Source organism: Aythya marila (assembly GCF_965140915.1).
Source record: "Aythya marila genome assembly, chromosome: 10".
Lineage (NCBI taxonomy): Eukaryota > Metazoa > Chordata > Aves > Anseriformes > Anatidae > Aythya > Aythya marila.
In genome coordinates, this window is record NC_139051.1 from 18,689,931 (window position 1) to 18,716,635 (window position 26,705).

The 26,705-nt window shown below is 43.9% G+C and overlaps 1 protein-coding gene across 9 annotated transcripts in view; it reads left to right on the forward strand.

Annotated features, from left to right (window-relative positions):
- Positions 1 to 26,705, forward strand: part of FBLN2 (fibulin 2) — a 112,342-nt gene that overhangs the window by 25,139 nt on the left and 60,498 nt on the right. For 8 of the 9 annotated variants that reach the window (XM_082768348.1, XM_082768341.1, XM_082768349.1 and 5 more), the window contains exon 2: positions 9,954 to 11,421. In XM_082768348.1, the coding sequence (XP_082624474.1) occupies positions 10,041 to 11,421 (1,381 nt within the window). In that variant the 5' untranslated portion in view covers positions 9,954 to 10,040. Of the gene's footprint in view, positions 1 to 3,577; positions 3,805 to 9,953; positions 11,422 to 26,705 lie in introns of those variants that run through there. The other variant, XM_082768345.1, reaches the window with a different exon arrangement.

Consider the following 26,705-nt stretch of genomic DNA (forward strand, 5'->3'; position numbering starts at 1 on the left):
TTCATTCATGAGGAAAAATTGAAGGTTTCTTTCAAGCACGTTTTTTGCATTAAAACTTTTCAAAGTGCTCAACAAATGGTAGGCTTTGATTTCCGTTTGCTTAATGCCTGTGGTAATTAACATTTCTGTGAGAACATTTTAACCAAATGTTCTAGTTTTTTCTCCATTAAAATAATATATTTTTTTTTTTGCTCTAGCTAAAGAATTTAATTGGTATATATAATGACTCTTATTTGGGATTTCTTTTGTCACCATATGAGGAATCTGTTCCTGTAGGATTGATCGTTGTTTCTTTTTCTGGACTTTATTACTTTCTGGTTGGCAGTGTGCCTCGTGGTGCGTCTAGTCCACTCGGTACAGATGTGCTCTGTCTGCTGTCCGGTGTCTCGTGGCATGGGTGGGGAGAGGGCATGTATGTGAGTGCCGAAATAAACCCAAATTCGTCTTCCTACCAAAAGATGTCTGGGCACATGCTCTACCAGATTCAATAGCTGAACAGTTTTCAGTGGAAAGTTATAAGTCCTTAGCCCAGCCTGTCTTTGGGGTTGATTGCTAAACTCTGTGTCCTCCTTCATGGCTTGTAGAAACCCAAAGGACAGGGAAATCACAAAATGGGGCTGAGCAGAGGCAGGAAAAAGGAGATGACTGTTTAGCGATACTGGTACCAGTTTCTGTTGGGAGATGCGTCCACCTTGTCTTTTATGTCTCCATTTCATCCTGTATCCATGGTCCTTGCGTGCTGGTCTGGGCACAGACTGGCATCTGGCAGCAGAGGCCCTGTGCACCCTGCCCTGCATTGAAGATCTTGGTTCATACCAGATAACTCCTGACAAGCCTTTGAGACAGAAGTGGTGGTCAGGGCAGGTGTTTCTTCTTGTGATACTGATTCTTGTCCCTTCTTTCTGACAGAAAGACTCTCTGCTCACATTAGAGCACAGAAAACTCACAGGATACTCACAGGAGTAATGCTTCCAAAACCTGAAAAGGATCACAAGCTACAGCGTACTTGCTATGGGTAAATTTGAGCTAGCATTTCATCTGCTCCTTATTCCAGTTCCCCCTCCCCTCCCCAGCCTTTATCCAGAGGAATAGGGCAGGATAATGCCCTCTGTGTATGGAACAAAGGCAGTGATGGCCTTGTGTGCTGACTTGAAGTGTTATTTGAAAGCTGGAGCACAGGCAGCACAGGGTGTGCTGAAGTTCACCTACTGGCACGCAAGTCTCAGCTAGGTGCGCTCTGCAGCTGGGGGAGCAGAAGATATATTTTCTCAGCTGTGGAGCGGAGCATAGCTCATGAAAGGAGTTGGTTTGTTGCTACAGTTGGTTACTGAGAGCATGTTTGCTCTCTTGAGGGACAGATTTGGATCCTGTTGAGTCATAAAAGAAAGGAGTTTGATCTCAGACCCTTCTGGGGGATTTCACTACAATGTGAAAAACCATTGTGCATTTTGAGGCGAAAATGTCACAAGTCACAGCCTACTCCTAGGGAAATCCTGACTGGAGACAGCAGCTATGTGTGTGATGGACCTAAAGAGCTACGTTGACAGAGTGCTGTATAAATGTATAATGTTGTGGAGGAACTGTGAACCAAAAATAGTAAGAGACTATAAAATGGTCACCGCACAGTAAGGGTTATTTTCACCATGGCAGATAGAGATCCACTATTCATCATGACAATGTCAAGGCCAAGACACGTTCACTGAAAAATTATTTACTACAAAATTACTGCATTGACGTTTTGTTGTGACTGTCATTTGAAATTAATTGGTGGACTGAAGCAACCCCCCTGAGCTACTCCGGAGAGTTTCCAGTCAAGGTCCTCAGTTCTGAGGCTGAAGTTCAGGCAGTAGAAGAGCTGCCATCCCAGCGGGGGAGCAGTTTTGCCTTGCAGGTATACTGCAGAAAACAGTGTTGCAGTTCCGTCAGTCTTCCCTCAATGAAAGCAGCTGTTAGTTATTTCCGAGGTGGCACATGGCAGTAGGCAGGTCAGAAACTGCCACTTGCTAAGCTGTCAGTTAAAAAGTGGGCTTTCTTTTGCCTAATTTCTATTTTAGGGTGGGGGAAACCTTTTTTTGTATCCTAGGGTTAGGGAAACAATGTGTTGTGAGGTGCAGAGTGCTGGCTGGTCCCCTGTGCAGTGGAAGATAAAGAAAACAACTGGATTGAGAAAACAAACAAATAAATGCGAAGCTTGAATCTGTTACTTAAAGAAAGTTGTAAGCAGCATCGTAGGCACTTCACTGAAGAAAGAAGAAATGGTGAAAGGGGGTTGGGGAGTGACTGGAAACAAGATGCTCAGATCTTGCATGCTGCTGTCCTTGAGACTGCAGCTATTTTGTGCCTTGGTGAGAGGAGCAGCAACCCTGCAGATACGTGAGCTCTGGGGGACAGAAACTGGATTATCCGGGAGGAAGTTAGGGAAAGACAGGGGAGAGAGAAGTGTAATCCAGGACCTGAAAGGATACTTTTTGAGGAGCAGGGTTATGAGACCAAATGCAGGAGCAGGTTCTGCTTTGGTTGCTTACGGTGTTCACCAAAAAGTACTAAATAAGAGGGAGTACTATGGGAAGCAGGGATTTATTTATCCTGAGTGGGAAGTGAGGAGTGCAACTCTTAAGGCAAATGAGAACAATTTATTTCCTTCGCTCATCAGTGCAGAGTATTTACAACGTTCACCTGAGCCTGGAGCACTGAACTGTGCTGGTGTCATCCCCAGGGGCACGGCTGTGCTGGAGCTGTGCTGCCACCTCCCCTGGGGCTGTCTCCGCATGTGTGCGGCTGCTTGAGGTGCCGTGGGACCCAGGGACACGCTTTGCCTGTATGCTGCCAAAAGAGCTCTCTCTTTGCAAATTAGTTCATAACTTATGTGCTTTGACAAGTTTTTGTTGGCTGCGCCTTGGGAAATGTTTTTGAATGGCTGTCGCTGACTTTGCTTTAATCTTTTCCCAGATTTTTTTGGCTGTCGTGGAAATAGCTGGATTAGTTTATTGTGTTTTGGAGGTGCATATACAGTCACCTGAAACTTGGTGATGTTAAAAACGTGTGTATATATATATTTATTATTTTTTCACTAAAAAGAAATACTTAGGTTTCTGTTGCTGCAGAGCTGCATGACCCTGGCCTGGCTGCAACTGTGTGCTGAGCCTCCTGTGCGTGGATGCTGCATTTGCATCATCCTGAGGGAAGCCACATCTTCCCTGCTCTGACAGTCTCAGGTCTCTTGTGCTTGTTCCAGCTGCTCCAGTCCCTGACCACGCACAGCCCCTTTGCTGAGCCATCAGCATGTCAGAGCTGGGATGGGGACCAGCTCCTCCACGTGCATGGGGCGGGATGGTGTTCCTGTTCCCCTCCTTTCCCCCATGTGAGTCGTTTCTCCCTCGCTCCCTGCAGCTGCCATCCTCCCACTGAGTCACTTTGGATCTGCTGCAGTGGCGCCTCCCAATGACACAGAATTTCGCTGCTCAGTGAGCCAAATACCTGCCCTGGTATTTTGGGCTGGGCTGGGGCGAGGGGGAGCACTGACAGTACACCCAAGACACAACTCTCCCCTCCGCAGCTTTCTTTGCCCCGCCATTCGCTTGGAACAAGGCTGCCTTTACTCCCCAGTTCTTCAAAGATGGATTAAAAAAGCTGCACTTTCTGGAGGACCGTGTCCCAGAGCTGCCCAGTCACTGTTGCTAATGCTTGGCTACTGCAGTTGAAATGCCTTGGGTGATGCTTTTCCATTACTGCGGCGTGCCGGGTTCCTGTTCGGATTTGATGTGGGGAACGTCCTGGAGAGTGTCGGGAGCATCTCTGCCTGGGGTGCGTGTGCGGGGAAGGGAGGTCTTGTCGGAGCTGCTCTTGGGAAACTGCGTGAGTTTTGATCTCTTCTGCTTGCTCCTGGTCTGTCCCGCTCTTGAGTTCTCTGTTGAATTAAGTAATGATCCTCCAGGCTCCCAAATGTCCATTTTTAAGCTTTTCCATGAAAAGGGGGTTTACGGTAACTGATTTCTTATTGAAAATAAAGCTGAGGGAAACCGTCTGCAAAAGCTATGACTTCTGAAAATTGGCTGATTTTGCCAAGAACTGGAGCGTTGACAACACTGAAGTGACTAAGCATCTTGTGCTCTACTTTCGATAAGAAAAGGCAGCTTATTGGATTTGGATTTGCACTGGGGTTTATCCTACCCCTCTTTTCCTTCCCCCCAACCCAGGTGCCCCGAGCGAGAAGGCTGGCTTCAGCTCATCTCAAGTTTCATTAATTAGCAGGCAGAAAGGTCTGGCTCTGCGCACTGCATATTGCATAAGAGCAGCAAAGGAAATCTCTCCGCTTTTCATTCATCCGTCTGGTGAATAGCACTTCAGTTACCTCTGCTAGCGAGATGGGCTGGGAGCAGCCAGCAGCAATCCATTCCAGTGCTTGGTGAGATCACAAGTTTCCGGATTGAGAGGGTGTGAAAGGAAGAGCTAATCCACTGGCTGGCACAGCCGAGCCAGGAGTTACTGAGCTTAGTTTTTTGTTTTTTGTTTTTTGTTTTTTGTTTTTTTTTTCTTCTGTTTTTCATACAAGAACAGTCTCTCACAAATTTCCATTTTTCTCTTGCATTTAAAAGGGATTGTTTTAAAATTGATGTTTCCTTCCGTCCCCTCCCTCCTTCCTCCCTGAGTCTCAGCTATGACCGCAGCCATTTAAGAGCTGCTGGCAGCTGCAGCAGACCAGAGAGGTCTGGCTGGGGAGAGGTGCTAAAATACACGGACAGACGAAACGCGTTAGCCCTGTACAGTGTGCCTGTGCACATGCGCTTCAGCTTCCCACTGTGCTTTTTGGAATGCTTTTACTGACGTGATAGAGAAGAGATTCAACATCACAGACCAGGGCTGTGGTTGGTCCCTCAGGTTGCACCTGGGAGCCAGTTTGGACTGGGTAGCACTGGGAGACTGGGAGGGTTGGCATCTCTGTGTGCTGGTGCTTTGTGCACTGGTGGCGAGTGCCACTACTGCATTCCTCGTTTGCTGCCAGCCATGCTAGTGCACGGGCAGGCTTCTTTCTCTAAGTGCATGAAACCTGGGTGTAGGTGAGTGGCCAAATGGAGTGGCCAAACCCCCCAGCTCCACCCTGCATGGGGCTCAGGAGGGATGGTGCAGCTGTCTGCCACCTTCTGCTTTCACAGCAGGCTTGCATCTGGCCCTGCACATTGTTCAAAAGGAGATGGATATCAGAACAGCCTTTCTGTTTTTACTATTGTAGCAAAGGGCAATTTAGTGGGGAATTGCGAAGAATAGTTCCACCGAAGCCTGTTAGCAAGGATCTACAACTGGTTAAATCACAGATACTTCTTCAAAGTTGGACATCAGTGGGATCTCATGCAGTGGGATGTTCTCTGCAGTGGGCTGAATTTATTCTGTTTATTGGTTTTTGCTTAGAAACGTCTGCCTCTCTTTCTTCACTGAACATTTGATCCTGCAGTATCTCTTTCACACATGCACGCCTTCTGCAGTTCTGCCATCTCTGGGACAGCCTTCCCAAGGAAAGGTGATGTTCATCTGAAGTCTTTGAAGGAAAGCGCCTCTTGTCACCTCTCCTTACCTAGAATAAGCTTTCTGGTTTAGTGTTGAAATGAAACCATCTGGAAAAAAAAAATCTCCCAATAAAATACTCCTCATAATTTAAAGATGTGGCGCATTTAAAATGTCTGGATCTTTTGTGGGAACACACTGGTTTCATCAGCATTTTCAAGTAATACTGAACTGTTTTAATCAAGTCAACATTCTTCATTTTGACTTTATGTTAAGACTTTGATTCAAGTAAATCACTTTCTGAGTATATTGTTTTGCAAAAATCTCTGAATTTATAACTTTCTGTCCCCAAATTGAATCAAAGTAAGCATTTTGAAATCTTATTTTGTTCTACCCACTTCCCCCCCTCAGGAGAAAGGAATTGATGGTTGCTGTCATTAGCCTTTGATGCCCTGTCACACAGATACTGGTTTCATCTGCAATGTGAAGCATTCTCATTTCCTTTTCCATGAAGACATGTGTCTATGCTTCATGTCTTACTTTTTTTTTTTTTTTTTTTTTTTGAGCTGGTTCGCTATGAAGTGTATTTGTCTTGTTTCTCCTAGGAATTGATTTTAAAGAAGGGACTGACGAGGAAGGAATGCCGTTGTGGTCTGACCATCCTCTTTAAGCTCGCAGTTTTACCTCTGTTGGCTTTGAGGATCTTAATGCTATCCAGAGCATTGGCCCTCTGTTGTGTGGGCACACGTGCTTTCTCGGGATGCTCTGTGTGCAGGGGGCTGGTAACAGCTGCTTTAACAGGGGCCGAGGGGTAGCTAAAGCCAACACCAAAGCCAACAGGGGTAGCACTTGAACCAAAGCAGAGCAGGATTTGCAGCCCAGCAGGTTAGGAAATTCCATGAAGGACACAAATCGAAACCTGCTGGATCATGAAGCAATGCGTGAGGACTCAGGTGACATTGGGTTATCTTGCTTTAGTGCTCTGTAAAACTGCCAACACAGACTTTGGGAAAACCTTTGTGTTTGGTGTGTGGGGTTTCATTTGTTGTGACATCCCACCAACACAGCAGCAGCAAAAGCCAGTGAAATTACTAAGAGTGGGTGGAGGACAGAGCTGGGAATAAAAAGACCAGCCTGTTGTTCAGATGAAGCCCTTTCTTATCGTCCCAGTTACGTAAAAGGACATTGAAAAAAGCATTAAAATAGTTAACGGAAAGAAATTTCTGCATTAATATCTCCTGGTATTAAAACTCCTCTATCCTCTAGAGATGGTGCATTTTTTTCCCTCTTGGAACAGACACCTTCATTTCGCAGCTCCAGCTCTTGCTGCCATTACCAAGTAATTAGCTGCTCTCCCCAGGGCCCGCTCGCAGCAGCGGGACGGGCGCAGATCCAGAGGCAGTCCCACATCACTGCGTGGGCTGGGCAGGGCACGCATGCTCCACTCGGAGCTTGTTCTCAGTGGGGCTCAATGTCTGCGAGCTCTGCTCAAAGCTGCCTTTCTCTGTGCCTGGAGTAGGGAATCTTTCTTTGATATGCAAGTTTATGGGTTGGTGGCGGGGGGGAGCCATGGGTGTGGGGAGCAGATGGAGAAAGCAGAGGGAAAATGCGGTGCTTTAAAGGAATAAGAAGAGATAGTTTTGTTGGGATCATTACACCAGAAACAAGGAGCCTCTGATGGAAGAAAGCAAGCCTGAGGATAGGCAAAACTGTGGTGTTATCAATGGAAAAAGGGTTTATAAGGATTTTGGCCTTATCAGTTTGGGGTCGGCAGCATGAAAGCTGGATGTTCAGGGATGTGGAAACATTCAAACAAGGAAGGATACAGGAGGCTGACTGAGGCATCAAGCAGCAGGCGTGACAGGAGGAGCAGGGACAGGGCTCACTGCGGGACAGGGCCCAGAAATCTCTGGGCCTCCCTGTGGGCAAGAGGAAAGGGAGCAAGGAGAAGAAGGGAGGAAAACTGGAGGCACGTGGGACAAGCATGCAAACCCTTGGGCAGAAAGGAGGCGGCAGTAACTATGCCAGGGAGGATGGTCAAGTAGCACCCTCCAGGAAGACAGGGCTGTGCTTGTGAGGTGCTAGGAGGAATGCAGAAGAGGAAGGAGCCCTGCTGCGGCCGGGTCCTGTGGTAAACCTGCAGCTGGATATAACTGTCAGTGGCTCAGAACAGGAGCTAGTTTGGGGGCTTCTTGTTTGGAGTTCAAGTTTCTGCCTGAGAAGAAGGTGTTTGTTTTGGGAAGCCTGAATATACAAGCAGGGCGGGCAAACACCACCCACAGGAGCATCCTGCTCCATTTACCTGAAGGGCTGCTCTGCGCCAGGACAGCATAGTTGGCTGTGAGCAGGTGCTGTCAGGATATGAAGTGAATGAGGTGCTTGTCCCTTACATGAGGCGGTGCTGTGCCCTACCTTCGTGCACACAGAGGCTGCCCATGCATGGGGCTACGATGCCTAAACTGCCTCCATCAGTGTCCTGGGGCTGGGGGAGCCTGGGGAGCATCCCAGGGGAGAAGAGCTGTGCCCAGCTGCCCCAGCAGCGCTCCAGCAAGCAGAGTTTGACCAAAGGACTTAATGTGCTGAAGCGCTGCATCCATAAGGTACCGCTGGGAGTGGATGGTGACAGCACGCCGCTCTGGGATCCTTACAGATGGAGCTTATCTTTAATTGTCCTTCTGTTCATTATTCCCCTGCTACCAAGATGTAATAATTACAAATTTGGATTACCTGGAAAAGCTGCTGAAAGTAGGATAAATTATTAATTCCCAGGCTGGACTCTGAAGAATTAATTTCAGCACCACATATTGAAAAATTCACCTTTGTACAGAATATCCTAGTTTGGGGAGCAGTTCTGAAAAAGTGAGATTCTTCCAAGCCATTCGCATACTTTCTGGTACTTTTATTTTTCATTCAGGCAGTATTCTTCAGCATACTGAACTAATATACTCAAATTAGTAGTAAAAAAAAAAAAAAAAAAAAAAAAAAAACACCCTAAGTTTATAAGGCTTGTATCTTTGTACAACGTACTGAAGCAATTCAAATTCCAGGACAGAACTGTGGAAATTCTTAGCACAGTTTGTCCGTATCTTATCAGAACAGGCACGCTTTTCCCACGGCCTGGCCGCTTTCCAGCAGTGCCTAAGCAGACTTGCTGGAAGCCCAGTTTGAATGGGAGAAGTAATCTTTCTGAATGGATTTTCTGGCAAGATTCCTGTTGCGTGTGTGGCTTATTGTTCTTGGTGATATGTCTACGTTTAACCCCCTAGATAAAAGATGTAGGGCCTTTATTTGTATTTTTTTTAATGATGGGAGGGGTTCTGGAAAAATAATCAGGTCACAAATTCTATAAAATTCTATACACAAACTTTTTTTTTCTGTATTATCCACTTTTCCTTGTTATTTGTATATGTTTTTGAGCATGCTTTTGATGTAAAGTACAACAGCTGATTTCCTTTAACTGTTAAACTTTTCTATGGTCAAAGGATTTAGTAATTAAAAAGCAAACAGCTTTCTTTTCCTCAGCACAATTTAATGAATTTTTGTTATGCCAATTCATTTAATTTTTATAGGGAGATATTCTGTTCACAGCGTAGCAATTCTCCGTAAAGCAAAGTTGTACTTGTGCTGTGAGAAATAAAAGAAGTGGTTGCCACCGGTGGCGTATCCTCAGTTGGTGTAAATATCTGTTGTGTATTTACTGTAACTGCAGTGTGCTCACCCGATTCCCCAGTGCACTACAGGCCTGCTGTGGAGCTGAGCCAACTTCTGTGAGCTGAGGATCCGGCCTCTAATATGTATTACAGGATAGCTAATACGACGTTTAACCACACAGTAACCGCAACATACAAAGAAGTTCTATTTTAGCACTGTTGGGGCAAGAAAAATAACTGTTAATGCTGAAGGCTGAAGTGCAAATGATTGCTAAATGAAGGAAGGAGGCAGAAGAAAACTCTTATTTTGAGTTAACATGTGTAGAGACAAATTCTTAAGTCTCAAGGCTAAATTTTGGCATGAAAGATCTTTAAGATTTGGGTCTTTGTAACTATAACATGAAGATTAAATATCTTAAATTTGCATCTACAGAGGAGGAAGTAGGCATTTGTTCATTATCTGCAAAAAAATCTCTCTTTTTTTTTTAAGCTAGAAAGAATGATTTAATGAAAAGACATTGAAGTATAAAGGCCTTCTTTTTATTTTAACATATATATGTATTGTGAGCAGATTAAAAATAGAACAATAACAGCCTTTTTTTTTTCTTTTCTTTTTAAAAAGGGAGGGTGGGGGTGAGCATGCAACTCCAAGCTTTGTGCCTACAATGCTTGGAAGGCTTTATGATTAATTTCATACTTAGGTTTCCAGATGTTGGATTTCGTCCCAACTTTTAAAGACCTCTAATGTTTAACAGGATATGTGCTGAATATAGTCTTTAACAGAGTTTTCTTTCATAACTCTAGGATCTATGAGAAAAGGTAACTCGGGAAAAGACTGCAGATTTGGAGCTGAGTCTACAGCCTTCTAGGAAGAAAACGAACAGCTCTGAAATGTGCAAGTTCGGGCTGCAGCTGTATTCGTTTGGGAAGACTATGGGTAGGTACCAGGGCTGGCAGCTGAGCTGTTTGAACGCCATCCTTCTCATGCTGCTGTGCAGCAGCATTTCCCATGCACAGAGGGACTGCACGGGTGCCGAGTGCCAGCCCCTGGACAACTGCATCGAGGACGTGCTGGAGCCCGGCGAGTGCTGTGCCACGTGCCTGCAGCACGGCTGCACGTGCGAAGGCTACCAGTACTACGACTGTGTCAACGTGGGCTTTATCAACGGCAAAGTACCCGAAGGGCAGTCTTACTTCGTGGACTTTGGAAGCACCGAGTGTTCGTGCCCCAAGGGAGGAGGCAAGATCAGCTGCCAGTTCATGCTGTGCCCGGAGCTGCCTCCAAACTGCATTGATGCGGTGGTGCCAGCGGACGGATGCCCTCAGTGTGGAAGAATAGGTTGCCTCCACGAGGGCCAGAAGTACGTAGCAGGGCACACCTTCCACATGCCCCCGTGCAAGGTTTGCCATTGCCCAAATGCTGGCGGTGAGCTGATGTGCTACCAGCTTCCAGACTGTAACACATTCGCCTTAAATACTGTGAGTCCCATGGACACTGAAGACAACGAACCAGAGAGGCACTACGATGATCCGTACAGCTACGACCAGGAGGCTCCAGAAGGAGACAATACCCAGGTGGAATCTCCAAAAAAATACAGGAGCTACTCTTCCCATCTTGAGCAAGAGAGCATCAGCCAAGAGCAAAGCGAGGATTATGACTACTTACCAGCCAGCATTGCTCCTTCAGTTTCAGCTCTGGCTGATAGATATGCCGAGGAAACGACCGTGCCACTCACCACACCAGCACCTAAGCTGCCTTCTGAATTTCGCAGTGCCACAGAAAGAATTGAGCGAAAGAGAGTGCCCCGCACCACTGCAGCATCCCCCCAGCAAGTGACGCATAAGGAAGCACCAGCAACCACCAGTACTCCTCCAGAGCACACCACGGCCACCACTGAGACCCCTAAGCACCTGGGGGAGCCAGAGAGGAGACCCAAGGGGAAGCAAGGGGACAAAGAGAGGAACGAGCAAGAAAGAGCCCCACACTCTAAAATGAAAAAGCATGCCAGAAAAGAAGAACCAGGGAATAGTATTCATCTAGGCTTGAAAGAAGTGAATTTAACAGAGCCAAGTCCAGCAAAATCTTTCCATGAAACACAAGAGGGAAATGCTTTCCCCAAGGTAAAGTTCAGTGCCACAACCTCTCCCCCCGTTGCTCTAAAGGAAGATCGTAGTCAGTCATCCCAAAAGCAGTCACAGACACTTTATCGTTACCATCCCGAGGAAGATGGGGACCCCAACTCTATTCATGCCAACCCTAGGTTACCAGAAGGTAAGAACTACTTCTAGTGTAGATGTCTACATAACATATACGCATAATAATGTTGGTGCATATTCATTATTCTTTTCTTCTTTCTGCTCCACATGGACAAGAAATCAAGCAAATCTCCAGTTACTTTTTTCTCTTTCCAAAGATGGTTTGTGTTTCATCTGACATCGTAGCTACTGTTTAGCTATTGCCTGCTTTGTTTTGATTTCACAGACTAGAGGGTATTTTCTGATGTTTTAGCTTTATTTCAGGTGATGAATTGTTAAAATCTGACCTTTTCCTTTCATTGCTTGCTCTTCTTCATTTCCAATGTGATGTTAGGTAAACATTTTACTGTATAGAAAAGGAATTGGATTTAATTAGTTATCTGCTTGGATCCTCCAGCTTCCAGCTGAATGTAATCATATTTGTAGCTTTTGTCTTTTACTGGGGGAAGGAGTGAAACAGTTGTGCTTCTAGGAGACAACGTGCATGCTACAAAAATATTTACAGCATTTGTTGCAATATTTATCCTATGGCTGAAAGACTGTCTAAGCTCGTTGGTGCAAGAATTTGATAGATACATTCAAACACAACTGGGGACCAGTAGGGAGAAAAAGGACTGCCTCTTGCTTTGTCTTTTTTGGGGGCTGGAAGTTTATGATGTTTATGATCAACTGTGGCAAGTGTATGTATTTCCTCTCTGCCTCTGGATTCTTCTTGACATCTGCAGTGAATGCTGATTATACGCTTTATGCAATGCTCATTACTGTAATGAATGCAAACTTCATCGCTATAAATTAGCACATATACAGCTCCTATTTCCAATTCATTTTTCATCAAATCAAGAGTAATATCTCCTTTTTCAAGACATAGCACAAAATGTTCTCATGAGAACTCAGACTGTGAGTAAAGAATTCAAACTATAAAGAATACTGATTGCTCTCTAGACAGGGATATTTCTTCTTGTGTTATCTAGGTAGCCCTTACACATCTTGAGCTGCCTAGTCTATCTACTTGAGAAGTTTAAGGGAGATAGGAGGTGGGCAGATTTGGAGAAGAAGGAGCTGAGGTTCTAGGTCCCCACACAAACAGCACGCTGTGTAAATTAAATAAAAGATATACAGGATCCATGAAAGGAGATGGTAGCCTCTTTGTCTTCTACTTCCAGTTGTGTTTTTATTGTAAACGTCAACTTCACGAGTCAGCTTGAAAAGAGCTTCAGCTCTAGAAATCAGTCCTACCTGAAGAACCTCACTGCATTACAGCAGTGTGCCAGGCAGCCTCACAGAAAGCAGGGTTTGAACCCAATGCCTTGAAATGAGAAACATGAGGTGAGCACACGTACCATCTAGAGGGATGTTGTTAGCAGATATAAACTGCTGAAAGTGATTCAATGAATAGTTAATGTGTTCCAAGCCTTACCTCTGGGCTACCTTCTCTTCATGGATACCCATTTTATTTCACATTTAGATATTTTCACTTTGTGAGTGATGAACCTAACAGGATTGGCTAGCTAATAATGCAAGGGGGGAAGTGAGCTGATTCCAACCTTCAAGCTGGTGTAACCTGAATAAAATGATCTGTTTATAACACCTGTGTCTGTGATAATGTAAATGGCAAAAAGCACCTGCCGAAATTGTGCACTGAGTTCAGCCGCAGTCAGTATTACCTAGCAGATTGTGTTTAAAGCTCTTTCCTTATATTTGTTGCAGCCTAAGGCAATATCTGATCCGAGCTGTGCATCAAGACTTTGCATTATACTTAGGTCTGAGTTGGGACTAATGAAATTTAAACCCAATCTACTTAAAATTAAATTGCCTCCCCCCTCCCTTTCCTCTCAAAAATGAGGGATTGGTGGAATGTCCTTAAATTTTCAATAAGGGGGTTTAAGAAAGCCTTTTTGGGGTGAAAGTGCTTGGTTGAAGAGCTAGCTGATACATTTTGGAGTCTCCTCAGTCTGTCATCCACAGGAACTTCTTGGCTGATAGAGGACTGGCTGTGGTCTAGATTAGGTCGTGATTCTTATTGGACAGTGATAAAATATGATGGATGTTTTGTCAGGTGCGAATCATCCAGCCTAGAGAAACAGGTTTGAAAATCATCAGATGTCATTTTTGCCTTAGTTGATATATATATATATACATACATAAAGAATATTTAACAATATTCCTTAAATATTATTAAAAATAAATGAATAAATAAATAGCTCTTAGTGGCACAGCATGCTGTTTAGCTGTAGGTGGTGCAGCTGTAAGGGTGCTGGTGCTCTGGACCACCCCAGCCAGGTAGCTCCAACCTTCTTGAGGGAATAGCTGGTGGGAGCAGGTCTGCCAAGCATTGTAAGGGAATTGCAGGACCTTTCCCAAAACCAGGAGTCTCCTTTGACATGGCTAGCTCCAACACTCCTGCCTAGGGACTGCTGTATTTTCACTTGTTTTGTTGTTGTTGTTTTAATTGATGTGGCCGTGACTCATGTGAGTAGATCCATATGTTTCACGTAATAAAACACATACATCTTCTGTCTCTTTGGTGACTCCTGGGCTGGTGATAGAGGGTGAATGATGATATTAGTCGGACTGGAAAGAAAAATTAATTTTGCCTGCAGGTGTAGAATGAAAGCATAAATTTTGTGTATGTATTCTAACTATATAGTGGCATAATCTGCCAGAATTGCCAAATACATTATTTTCTCATCTTTAAAAACCATGCAGCTGTATTGCTGTTTTCTGCAAGGACTGCCAACCTCGCAATGAAGCTGTACCACACCTCTGGGGGCCCTTGGGCATGTCCTTGTCCTCAGAGGCTGCATGCAGGCAGCCCCAAGATGGGTTTGGGTCCTGCCCAGCTATCTGGGGTGCAGCGTGAGCTGGCCCCCATTGCTTCCAGCTCTGGGAGGGTGTTTAGGACGCTGTGAACAGAGCATGACTCCAGAGGGCCCGCAGTGTGCAGGGGTGATGCAGGCAGCCCAAGGGGCTGGAAGTGGCTGCGCCTGTCCAGCAGTGGCTGCCTTGGAGAGGAGGGTTGGCTTAGGGGATTGTTTGGGGTCTTTTTGCACTTAATTGTATTTTCCTTCTTTTCTCATCAGTCTGCATTTGGGGGGATGAACTTTATTTTAGGTTTTCATTCCTTCAAACCATCAATACCATTATTAAAATTTCATCTTAAATGCTTTCCCTCCCCCTTCCCCGAAACACAAATTTCTTTTGTTCCCAAGTCCCTGAGAGATACATTTTTGTGGGTCTAGGGATGTTCTACATATCTTATTATTTATTTTAGTATTTCTTTTTCTCTGGAGTTCAGAAAAGTATAAGAGGCTCCACAGAAACATTTGTTGCCACTAAAAATTCATCCTGAGGTAGATGGCTATTGCATTTGTTCTTCCTATTAGCTGTGTCCTGGCACCAGAATTCAGCTGTGGTTGGATCCCTGATGCCTTTGGTTTAAGTCTTGGCTTCTTTACGTATATTTTATGTATCTCACTTTGGTTTTATATGTAGTTGAGCTTTCATCTCCCAAGTCTCTGCTGCCTCATATGTAATCTAATGGTAGAAACGATGTGGAGTCCTTTGGTGCTCAGGAAAGGTAAATTTTGCATTCTGATGCTCCTTCTCCTTTTGTGCCTCACTTCTGTCTGTGTTTCGCTGTGAGGCTGGCATGTGCCTTCCCTCCTTGCTGAGGCACAGGCTGGGCCCCGGGAGGGGGGCAGACCCTGGCAGGGCTGCTGGGAGGCCTGTGCCGGCCTGTGCCTGGCCAGGGATGGGAATAACTGTGTTCAAAGGCTGCCGTTGTTGTCAGATGCAAGTGTATACAATGAGGTGTACTACCGAGCCAGCAGTTTGCCTGATTATCTGGGTGTTGTGTGAGGCCGGGCCTGCGCCATGGCTCTCTGGGGCAGCAGCGCTCATGGCCCCAAGGGAGGACATGGGCACCACCACAGTCACAGTGACAGACCCCACAGCAAGCCCACAAGTAAACTGGTGACTCTGGGGAGCTGGCTTCTCCATGTGCCAGGCAGGAGGGGTGGAGGCAGCGCTGCAAGGCTGTGTGAGCCCAGCGGGCGCTTTCCAGCCTGTGACGGGGGTGACGTTGGCTGCTGCTGCTGCCCAGGGGGGTCCGCCACCCTCAGCTCTGTGCCAGCCTGCACTGCTCTCTGCTGAGGAAACTTTCCGCTCTCCGTCTGTGCACTTGTCATAGATCCTGCTCGTAGACTAAAGAGCAACATTATTCAGCAATGTACAGGCCTATGGAAGTTTCTGTGGCAAATGCTAATTAATCCATTCCTAAAGGAACAGTAACTGTAAAGTAGAGGTGATTACTCAGCTGAGAAAGTGTAAATTAAATACTGTTACCAAGGGAAGGGATGAGATTTACGGAGACTATTGTCTTCATACGGTCTCTTTCCAAACATTGATCTTATCCTGTCATTTACTCTAAGAGCAACAAACGGAGAGAGTTTTAATTTCTCTATTTCCTCATCCTTAAAATTCCCTGTACAAGGGAGAGTTGAATAAAAACATCTTTAAAGATCTTACTGTAAAAAATTATTATTATTTTCCTACTCCTTTCCATTTTGCTATGCACTGCCAGTAGAGTGCTGTTTCTTGGATAAATGTAACTCAGGTAGCAAACAGCCTCGTTATGAATGTTTTATGATTTGCATTCTGGTTCTGGCAGGCCAAATAGCAATTTGCGTCTAGCTAGAACCATTGTGTTTCAGAATAGAGGTATTTTTCCACTTAAAGAAATCACCAGTTCTGGATGAGTTTATCATGGTCATTTTTAGAGATAAGGATAATTGCTCTCCAACTGAAGTAAATTGCACCAAGTAAATATTTGTGAGACGAGATCAGTGGATTGGAAAATAGCATTCATTGCATGTGAATCCTGATCAGGTAGGAGGTACTGGGAGGCTCTCGTGTAACTCCTCAGGATATAGCTGTGATTTCAGCCGTCTCATCTACTATGTTTGCTGAGGTATTGAGGCTGATGAAGAAAGATGTCTTTTACTTTCCTAACTAAGGACAGATGAGGAAAAAGAGATCCGTGAAGCAGGCCTGCAGTGAGGGTTTCTGAGGCTTTCCCAGAGCACACCAACACTTTGTCCTTCCTACCACTCTGTAAAATGCACCAGAGGTGCGAGAATGCTGTGGATGGAGCTTTGGAAACATGAAGTCTAATTTCTGTGTTTTTTTTTTTTTTTTTTTTTTTTTTTTTGACATTAGGTAAAGTGTTCTTTCACGTTTATTTGAACTACCTCAAACTTAATCCTGTATTATATGCTCAGTCCCAGTTCTTTCTGCAATAGGAAAAAATAAGCTTTGAGCCCTGAAACTAGGATAACTGAAGAGTAAAAATACACCTCGTGAGAGTAGGCTGAGGGGAGAAAAAGCCTCTGGGCCAGCAAGTATGAATCAGCATGAACTACAGCCCTGGGCAGCAGTGTTCAGTTGTCTCTTTGGTAATCATTGTTTTGAAATGGTAAGATTATAGAGTGAGATAGCATGAACGGGGTATAAGGCAGGATGAGATACTTACAGAAAGAGGGCTGAAATACTGTAAAATAGAGGAGCATTTTAAGAGAAAACCGCAAAATAGATCTAGTTGTTCTGCCAAAGATAGCATTCTTACCTTATTAAGTATCTGGACGCAGTTTAGTGGGAAAAAGAGAAAATCAGGATTTTCTTTCCCTAATAAAAAAAATACCATGTATGTGGGGGCTTCTAGTGCTGCTTTGCAGACCCCTTCCCTCGCTTATGTCGTTGGTGTGACCCCAGTGCCTGCGGCCGAGCGCTGCCACCTGACCCTCGCCAGCCCGGTGGCAGCGGGAGCTGTGAGTGGTGTGGGGACCGTGCACAGCCCAGCCGGCAGATCTGGGGAGGCCTCGCACCTCCACATTGTGCTCAGGCAGGGCACAGGGGCATGAAACGTGGCTGGGGCTGCCCCACTGCCTGCAAGGTTTTAAGGAAACCTGTCCAAGGTGCAGTATTTACCACAGTCGTCTTTCCCTGTCCTTTCCTTTTATTTGTCTTCCTTCCCGTATCTAACAGCACAAGTAGGCCTGGATAGCCCTGCCTGTGAGAGCAGGATGAAGGGAACCACTGGTGCTGGGCTGAGGCCCCTTTGGCACTTTGCATTTTAATGAGACCAGTAATTTCAAGTGTGTGCGCGCTAAACACTGCTTGTGGCATGAGCCTGTGAACACGGGGTGCAAGGGTAAACCAAGCCCTGCCCCAGCAACATAAAGGAGTGCATTCAGCCTAATTGTTTGCAGACTCTGAAATAAGCAGTAGCCAAAGGTATCAAATCTCCAGGCTCTGGACTGCCAGATGTGGCCTGGGTTTTTCCAAAGCTCTTGTTTTCAGTGGATGCAACATTAGGCCCATATGAAGTGTTTTGAATTGTCTCTGTTAAGGAATTTGAACATGGATCTGGAGGGCTGATCCAACCTGCCAGCCCAGGCTTGTAGGTAGCAGCTCAGTATTGAGTATCCAGACTTGCCCTGCTTAGGGACATACTTTTTGGGTCAGTGTTAATTTTTTGTGTGTGTGTGCTTGTGCCTAGATGATCTCTCTAGACAAGTTTCTGCATGACTGCTGCCTGCTTGTTTGTGTTTTGGGAACTGCTACAGGCCAAGCCACTGCTAGCTTTCCAGCTGGCCAGGCTTCAGCGTGCTTCTCAAAGTCTGGTGCATTACTCTTTGTTGTTGTTGTCTTGTTTTTGCAAGAATTCCCCTAGTGAGCTCAAGCCCAAGCACTCATCGCCTTGTTCCATTCATTGTGTCATGTCCCTGAGTCCCCTTGTTGAAGTGGAGATACTAACCAAAGGACGTGAGCTCCTGGAGAATAGCACTTCTGTGTGGCAGGCTTTTATGGTCTTTTATGGTGCAGGAGCTCATGATCTTTAGTTAGAGAAAACAGTTTAGAGATTTTTTTTCTTAAAGATGTGAAGGCCTGTGAAGTGGTGAAAGCATGATCATTGTATGCAGAATACCAAAGTTCTGCTCTATGCTTTGCTAAATACTTTGTTGTAGTCAGATGTATGCAAATTTTTAAGAAGCTAAGCAACTTACAGAAATGCTCAGGGCACAGGTCTTTTCTTTTTAAACCCCAATACCTGCCAATCTAGAAACTAGAGATGTTTGTGAAGGTGGTTTTCTGTCTTCTTGTGTTACCCATAAAATGAAGATGGCAGCTTCTCACTTTGGTGTGATCTTATGAATAAGGATGTGAATTACTATGGATGATGGCTGGCAGGTATGATGTGCAGTACAAGGTGGGACAAACACGCATGTTCCTTCAGATCTTGCTAGTCTTGCCTTCGTTAGATACACCCTGAAGAGCAGGATCTATTTCACAGCATCTGGTGCAATGATGTGGTATACTCAGAGTTTTCATCCACTAATAGCGCATCTTCTACACCAAGTTGTTTTCCCTGCAGCACAAGAGCTATTATTCATTCAGTTGGCTGGAGCATTCATTTTATAAGGAAATGCACTGTGGTAAGTGTTGGCACCAAGGGGAGTCTCAGAGTGTTTCAAGGAAAAGTGAAACAGGATGAAGGTTTCGCACCCAGCTGGGGAGTGTATGTTGGCACTACTGGCACAAGCACAAAAAGCAGTGTTTGCCTGTGACAGGTCTTCCATGGTGATAGTGGACACAGTCAAGGATTTTCAGACATGAAAACTTAATGGGATTTAGGTACAAAGACAGTTTAAATCCTGAATGTTGAATTAATGAATCCAGCTGGGGTTGGGCATCTATCCTATGATGACATGTAATAACCTAACCTAAAAATCCCTAGACTTCAAAATATTTTTGAAAACCCATGCTGTGTACCTATTTTGTAGAGCTAAGCATCATCCATCTTTTGTGATGTTAGTTTCATACATGTTTTGAAGAACATTTAATCTCAATTCTGAAATTAAAACATGCTGGAGACAAACTATAAAAGTAAGATGGGGGTCTTCTTATATAAATTAATTAAGCACTTGAAAAGACAAGGTTGTTGGGCTCACCAGGTTTCTCAGAGGTGTGATGTTTGTTGTTTATTTATAGTATATACCTGAGAGTATTTTCTGTATGCATGTTTGATACTTCTTAAGAAAACAGAATTTAAATGAGACTTCTTTGCAGTACTGTTTGTAGTGTTATAATCGATCACTAAGGAATTAAAAATGACACAGAGTATAGCTCCTTGTTAGAGAAGCAAATAGAAGTAGTTAGTAATTTCTGATCCAGATTTTTTGAGACAATAACCTTTTGAACAGTTTCAAATATGTAGGCCAAATAAATGTAGCTTTCTAGCATATGCTTACTCATGAAAGGATTTGTAATTTCATTACCCTGGGCCTCACAGCAAGCAATATCTCTTACCTCTCAGGGATTCTTAGGTAACAAGCCAGCAGTAATTGGAATTTTATAAAGATCTCCTTATGTGCAAGCAGGTTTTATGTTTTATTGACTATTCCCAGTCTATCCGTGCTGTGCCTGAGATGACCAATTCTCTTCCAAAGTCACCAAAAATCCTAAAACACCAGCCCAAAGAACTGGTGTTGTTGACAGCAAGCCAAAGTCTGAGTGAGGGACAGGGCAGGGAGTAATTGTGCTATGGTTAGGCTCAGCAAACCTCCACTGCCTCCTTTTCTGCCTTTTCTTGGGGGACCAGGGAGCTCCCGCTGGGGCCACTTGTGTTTGCTGTGCCACTCTGTGCCTGTGACTCCAACAAGCACATAGCGGCGAACGAATTTGCAAGCAGTGACATTACAGAGCCTTGGGGTCTGCAATTGTTCACTGCCTGGTGGAATGACTGGGTTTTACTCCATCACTGGGACCGCTGATGATGATGGAGTACCTAATTAAGTGGTAGACAGTTGCTAACGCGGGTGCTCTGGGGCATTACAGGGAGGCAGCTGCCTGATGCAGGCAGCTCGGGGACCAAGGGCTCTCAGGCTCACGGGGGTGTGTGGGTGGCGTGCTGAGGCTACGCGTGCCCAGCTGCCTCGCCTGCCCCTTGGCAGCCTGGTCATGCTGGGCACAGTTCTGACTGAGACTCATTCAACCCCTTTATACACCAAAAAAGGAGCGATTTAGAAAAAATGTGAACCAATAATTCCTTCTCCCTCCTTGTTATTGAGTGCTTGCTGTTTTGTGAGCCATAGGGATGCCAATTGTATTCACAAGTGCTCAGAGGTATTTGATTGTAGTTTTGAATTACCGAGTACTAAAATAAATGTTTATGGCTCCAACAACTCTGGGTTTAAAACCTATTAACAGTATAAACAGTTGCAAGAAAGGGGAGGACTTGCTTCAGTAACTTTTAAAAGATGTTATGAAAGTTGATGCTCTTGTGAACTGTTGCTCTGTGCGTGTATAATATAATCTTAAAAATAAAGAAAATCATCACACAAAACCTTGTAGCCTTTACTGTAATCAGTCATGTGCAAGTTATTGCTTACACCTCCGGTGACCTGTGCTGTGCAAGAAATAGGTTTGCATACAGTGCTAAACGCCTTTCCACTAAGGTAGTTGGTGAATATGTCTCAAGGGTACATAAGGTATGTGTTTAGGATGAACTTTATTCTGTATGAGGTTGCTATGTAAAAATTTTATTTCAAAAAGAAGAATTTGCATCTTCTCCCTTGTGTTACCTTCCCTGCTCTTGGCTGTCACAGAACACTGTAAGGGATTTACCCCCTCCACCTGTGCTGCCTGTTGCCCCCTTCCCTTTCCCCTTCGGTGTATTTTTTATTTTTATTTTTTTGAGTAAGAAGCTCAGTAACACAGTCTGAGGTCTACAGTCTGATGTGGAGCTCTCACATTTTCCATATATTCACTGAGCAACAACTTCAGCAGTGTTTGGGTCCGAGGAGCTGGGAGTCTGACTGGAACTGGCTCATACACAGGGAACAGAATTGAGAAGAAAATGAATGAGTTCTTGCAAAAAAAAACATCTGGGTGTACTTCAGTTTCCTTTTCTTCTTACCTCTCACTATTTGTATGTTACCTTCTGTTTGACTTTTGATATATATCGGTACTCACTGGAATCATTTTCTGAGCACAAGTTAAATTGATTAACATTATAGGGTTATACATCTTGTATGAAGTGAAGTATCAGTTTCTGATTGAGGCACCCCAAAAGGGTCTCAGGAAACTATTTTATTTTGCTGCCAGTAGTTTGTAACAGAATTTGTTGTACTTAATACCAAACCTACTGTGAGATGATAGCACATGACACATGCAAAAGAAATTCCAGACACACAAACCTCACTTCAGTTGGGAATAGAATTTCCTGAAAAGCAAAGACTGAAATGAAGAGCATGACATCTTCTCCAGTGAGCTTGGTGGCAAAAATGGATGGCCTAGTGAGCCTGATACAGATGTTGGTTTGGACAGATTTTCTAGAAGACTCCTGTTCAGGCTTGTCTTGTTTGTCATTAAAAAAATTAAGTTCATTACTGAAAATGTGTCTTTTTAATCAAATGGTGATTACGATATAAAACAGACAATTCTTACAAGTTTTTCCGTAAGGTTAAGGTGCTGTTTTGTGTTGAAAAGCAGAATGAGAAACTCTCTGTTTGTTTAATGAAGTTTAGAGTGGTCTTTTTTTTTTTTTTTTTTTTTTTTTTTTTAATAACAATTCTGAGAAATTACTAGAAAGAGGACTTTCAGATAAGAGCATTAAGTCGATGCATTTTGTGTTTGGTGGCATGGAAAGCCTTACACCTGCCGAGCAGCTCTGCCAAATGCATGAGTAACTAGCAAGTTGATGGCTATTTCTCTCCTGTGTTCGAGCAGGAATTGCAAGTCTACAGATACCTCTATAAAACTTCTTTTTTATGGCCTATAAGCTCCTGAAGATTAGTATATTTTTCCCTCTTTTCCAAGATTTTTTCCTCTGCAATTTGCAATAATTTTCCTTGTGTTGGAATTGCCTTGCATGAAACCAGTAATTTTCAGTTCCAAATTCAAAACTACAGTATTCTAGCCAACTGATTTTGTAAGATATTTACTCTGAGTAACTGTTTTTATTGAAGATAACATACACTTAAGTAATGTCTCATGTGTTAATGATAAAAACTTGTACTTTTACTGGTTCTGAATCAAAGCTGATAAGCATTGTCTTAACTCATGGCATTGAAATCAAAAGAGAAGTATAGTAAACATCAGCGATGTCTGAGTTTTACATTAGAGGGTTACATAAATGTTTAATTTCAATCAGTTTGGATTGAATGCAGTCACAAGCAAGTTCCATTTCTGTGTGTATCTTTTAGTGAGATTGGATATAAATGCATAGACTTTCCAAAACACAAGTCTTGTAAGTTTGCATTGTTGCATTAAACTAGTGAATGTGCTTTAAATATGTTCATGAAACACAGACTTTTGCCTTTCCTAGCATTTGGCCCTGGGCAGCAATGATTTCAGTGTTGCATGTTCTCCTTTCCCTTTGTGCTCATCCCCAGGGACAGGAGCTGGTTTGTACTGTGGCATGCCCAAAAATCCATTGCAGGACAGGCGGAGACTCTTACTGCCTTGGTTTCAGGTGAAAGCTAATCACTCTGGGTGGAAAAAAAAAAAAAAAAAAAGTTATACTGTTGGTTTCCTTACTGTTTTTGTTGGATTTAACCAACCAGTTCAAGTGAATGGAAGCTTTTGGAGTCAACCAGTACTTATATTCACCTCTCAGTGTGAATAAACTGCTATCCTGAAAAATTCTGGTACATGGCAAGGGAAGCCAGTTTAGGTTTACTATTTATTCTCTCACTTGTATACTAAGGTTAAATAAGTTATACACTTCAGTGCTGAAACGAACCTTCCTTTAAACTTCAGTCCTGAAACCCTGTTCTCTCCTTGGTGAGTGCTGACCTTGCAGCATGCCCAAACAGCCTGGCAGAGCAAGCAGCTGGTCTGTAAGGTAATGGCAGTGGTCTCAAAGGTGGAATGCTTCACCAGCACTGTTGTTTGCACTCCTACAGACTGGGATCTGACCTTTATTAGGTCTTGAAACCTGACCCTGATATTTCAGAGAGTTTACTCACTGTTATTCAACTTCTAAATGGAGTCAGTAACATTTCTTGAAATAAGACTTACAAGGTCAAATCCTGTCCTGTCAATTGTGATATTAGCTCCATTAGTTCCAGTAAGCTATACGCTCTTTTTAGGAATATTACTGTACAATAGTAAAGGGCAACCGTTAGCCATTAGAAATCCTAGAAATAAAAAGCTATCTTTAAAGAAGATCTCCTTATGTTCTACAGTGTGTATTGATGAAGTGAGTTGGTCTCACTTCACAAGGTTTTCCTTGCAGAGAAAAAAATAAAAAAGCTTGTTTCTGTCTGTTATGTTTTCCTGTCAGACTCAAATTCCTCTCCCAGATTTTACAGTTAATTTACAGTAAGTGAATACCTCATAAAATGTATGATCACTATACAAATATATTATTATAGCCATTTGTCTTCTTGTTTGTAAATTCCACCACTTGGGTGTCTGGGTACTGGATGTTTATGGGGATGCAGTTGATAGCGCCGACTGAGCACATGGTGCAACGTGGCACTGACAGCCAGGAATGAGCTCTTCCTGTGACAGGCACGAAGGGCTCAATGCCTTCCAGTCCAGCATTTCAAGCCAAGCTGTGTTTCTTTAGGAAAGAAAGAGCTGGTGTTGATCGATGAATATGCTTCTCCCATTCCTGCCAGTACAGCAGAACTGATGTTCACACTTCTGTGTTTTGAATCTCAGGTAGAAAAGTCCCCAGAGTTGATCATGCGCCTGACCACAAGCATATGGATTGAGGTCAGTTTTTCAGATGACTGTAGCTCTACTTTTTCAGATAGTAGAGAGATACCCATCAATGATTCCACCATTCTGCAAGCCTAGTGTAACTGCGTTATCTCATAAATACGTTAGTCCTTGTGTATTGCCACCATCCTAGGTCAGAATACTGTTGTTCCAGGAGCAAAACTTGCCTTATGTTAGTGCAATTGCAATGCAGGTAGGTCTTCATACGAGTGAAGAAATATTTACAGCACTTTCATATTTTATATTCTTTAATGCTGAGAAACTAAAATACGTATATGCTGCAAGATGAAGGAATTAGTCCATATCCTGGAAGGCCAGAGGGTCACACTGCTGAAGCAGTTCTATTCTCAGCGATGAACTAGAGAGGTTTTCTAAACCTGTCTTGTTTGTTTTGGCTGGCTGTTTGCTGCCACCTTGCTGAGATTTTCTTTTGCTGCTTGAATCTGCTCCAGACTTCAGAACCTGGAAACTACCAGAGCTGATGACAAATGTGCAGTGAGAGTTGCTGCAGTGCAAAGAAAATACAATTTAGCAATGCTGTTAAGAGGACCGATATCTCTGTCATCATAGCCATAGCACGCTCAGTACCGTGGGGCTGTGTTGCCATTCTCCCAGGAATGGAAACCAAGTTATCTGGTTTCATAACGTGCCTCTCCTTCTCTGCTAGAGCCAGTACTACAGAGCAGGATTGTTCAGAAGTACTTCACATGGGACCGAAAGGGTAATGTTCAGGCATTATCTATGCCCTATCTTAATCTAGTTAAAGACCACATGCAGGCTCCTGCAGACCAGTTTTAGGGCTGCTCTGTGTGTGCAGCTGGTGAAACAGCTGTACCTGCATGCATAGGTGTGCGGGCTGAGCTAGAGTCTGAAATTTGAAGTTGGTGTTATTTTATATTTCTGTTAAATTACAGAATTATGGAGAGCATGCAGAATGAATGTGTAAATACAGCTAACACTGGTATATGGATTGTGCGTGCCTCTGTTGGGTGTCAAATGCCTTTAAAAAGTGCAAAGTAACTTCCAGCTGTGTGCTGGGGAGCTGTGATCAGACTGGAAAATGCTGTTGTCTTGGTTCCCTCCTGGTTTCATATTCCTTGGTAGAAAGACTTTGTTTCTGACTTTGAAACTGCTGAGCAACTTTCAGCTACTTGTATATGCATAACAAAACACAAACAAACAAACAAAACCCCTCTGTCTGACACTAAAATACTTCCTAATGTGTTCTCTGAGTCAGTCTGTCAAGAATGGGGCGTTTGGCTCTGCACCAGTGATGGCCACTGCCACCATCTACGTAACTGCAAATAGATTTATAAGTAGGAGTCTTTAACTGGCAAAATTACTCCTCAGATTTGCATAGTGCCACAGGAGTGTGCACAGGAATGTTTAGACTTGCTAGCTCTGTGTAAAGACTTAAGATATAAAAAGATGGAAAATTTAATCATGTTCTTTGAAAGTGTAGGGTTGCAGAGATCCCCATAGGTTTGGCTGTTGGAGGTCCACTGTATCATAAGGTATCCCTGGGGACACAGGAAGCCTTTGATTTGGTAACTGAATTGAGCCCAAAGACTCAGAAAATCCTCAAAGTAATGCAAAGTAGCTCCTGGTTTGCAAAACCAACAACACATGGGGTTCTGCATTTTTAATTGCAGCTTGATAATGAGAGTGAATGTGTAAACAGGCTTCACCTGGCTTCGCGTTTAGCTGTGACATTTCTCACAGCTCAGACTTGCCTGCATTTTTCTTCTGTAACTACCAGTCATGCAAACTGTTTAATTTGACAAATTTCTGCCTTTTGCAGCAAGTATTGTTCAGAACAAGGACACAGTGAAAATCCAGCGTGGCAAAGTTGCTCATCAAGCATTGTGCCACACATGCTTGCAAAGGAGGCGAATTAAAACCATCTTGTACTCCAGCATAGGCATGTATGCCTTGGATGTCAACTACAAAATGAAGGGAGGCATGTCGGATGTTAAAATTTATTTCAGATAATCTGACATGGGAGGTGATTTGTAAAGATTTCATCCCCTGGAGTCATATAGCTGCCCAAAAATGCCACTGTTGCAAAGAGCACCTGAAGAGGAGTAAGGCAAATTTGGAGTGTGAAAGACAAATTAAGGCATTTATCTTGTTCAGACCCACGGAAATCACTGAAGAGGGAAAACAGAGTATTGTTGAAATTTTTAGTATGGGAAGGTAAATCAGCTGACAGGTATGCCCTGCTTTGTCACACGCTGTGAGCTGTTAGAGGAGTGGGTGATAGGGTGGGCTTGGTATTTTTTCTATTTCACTTTCAACCTGGAGGCGGCTAAATAGGAATGGTTTAAAATAGTACCAGAGTTGCCATGGATACTTGTCTAAATTGAAAATAGAGGTCTGGACCAAGCTTTCAGTCTGTCCGCCAAAGCAAAACTTGGACCTGAGTGATGAAACCTGAGTGGGTTTGAGGAGTCACGCCGAAGCTCGCGCTGCCGCGGTCGGTGATTCAGCCGCGCCGCAGAGGCAGAGGAT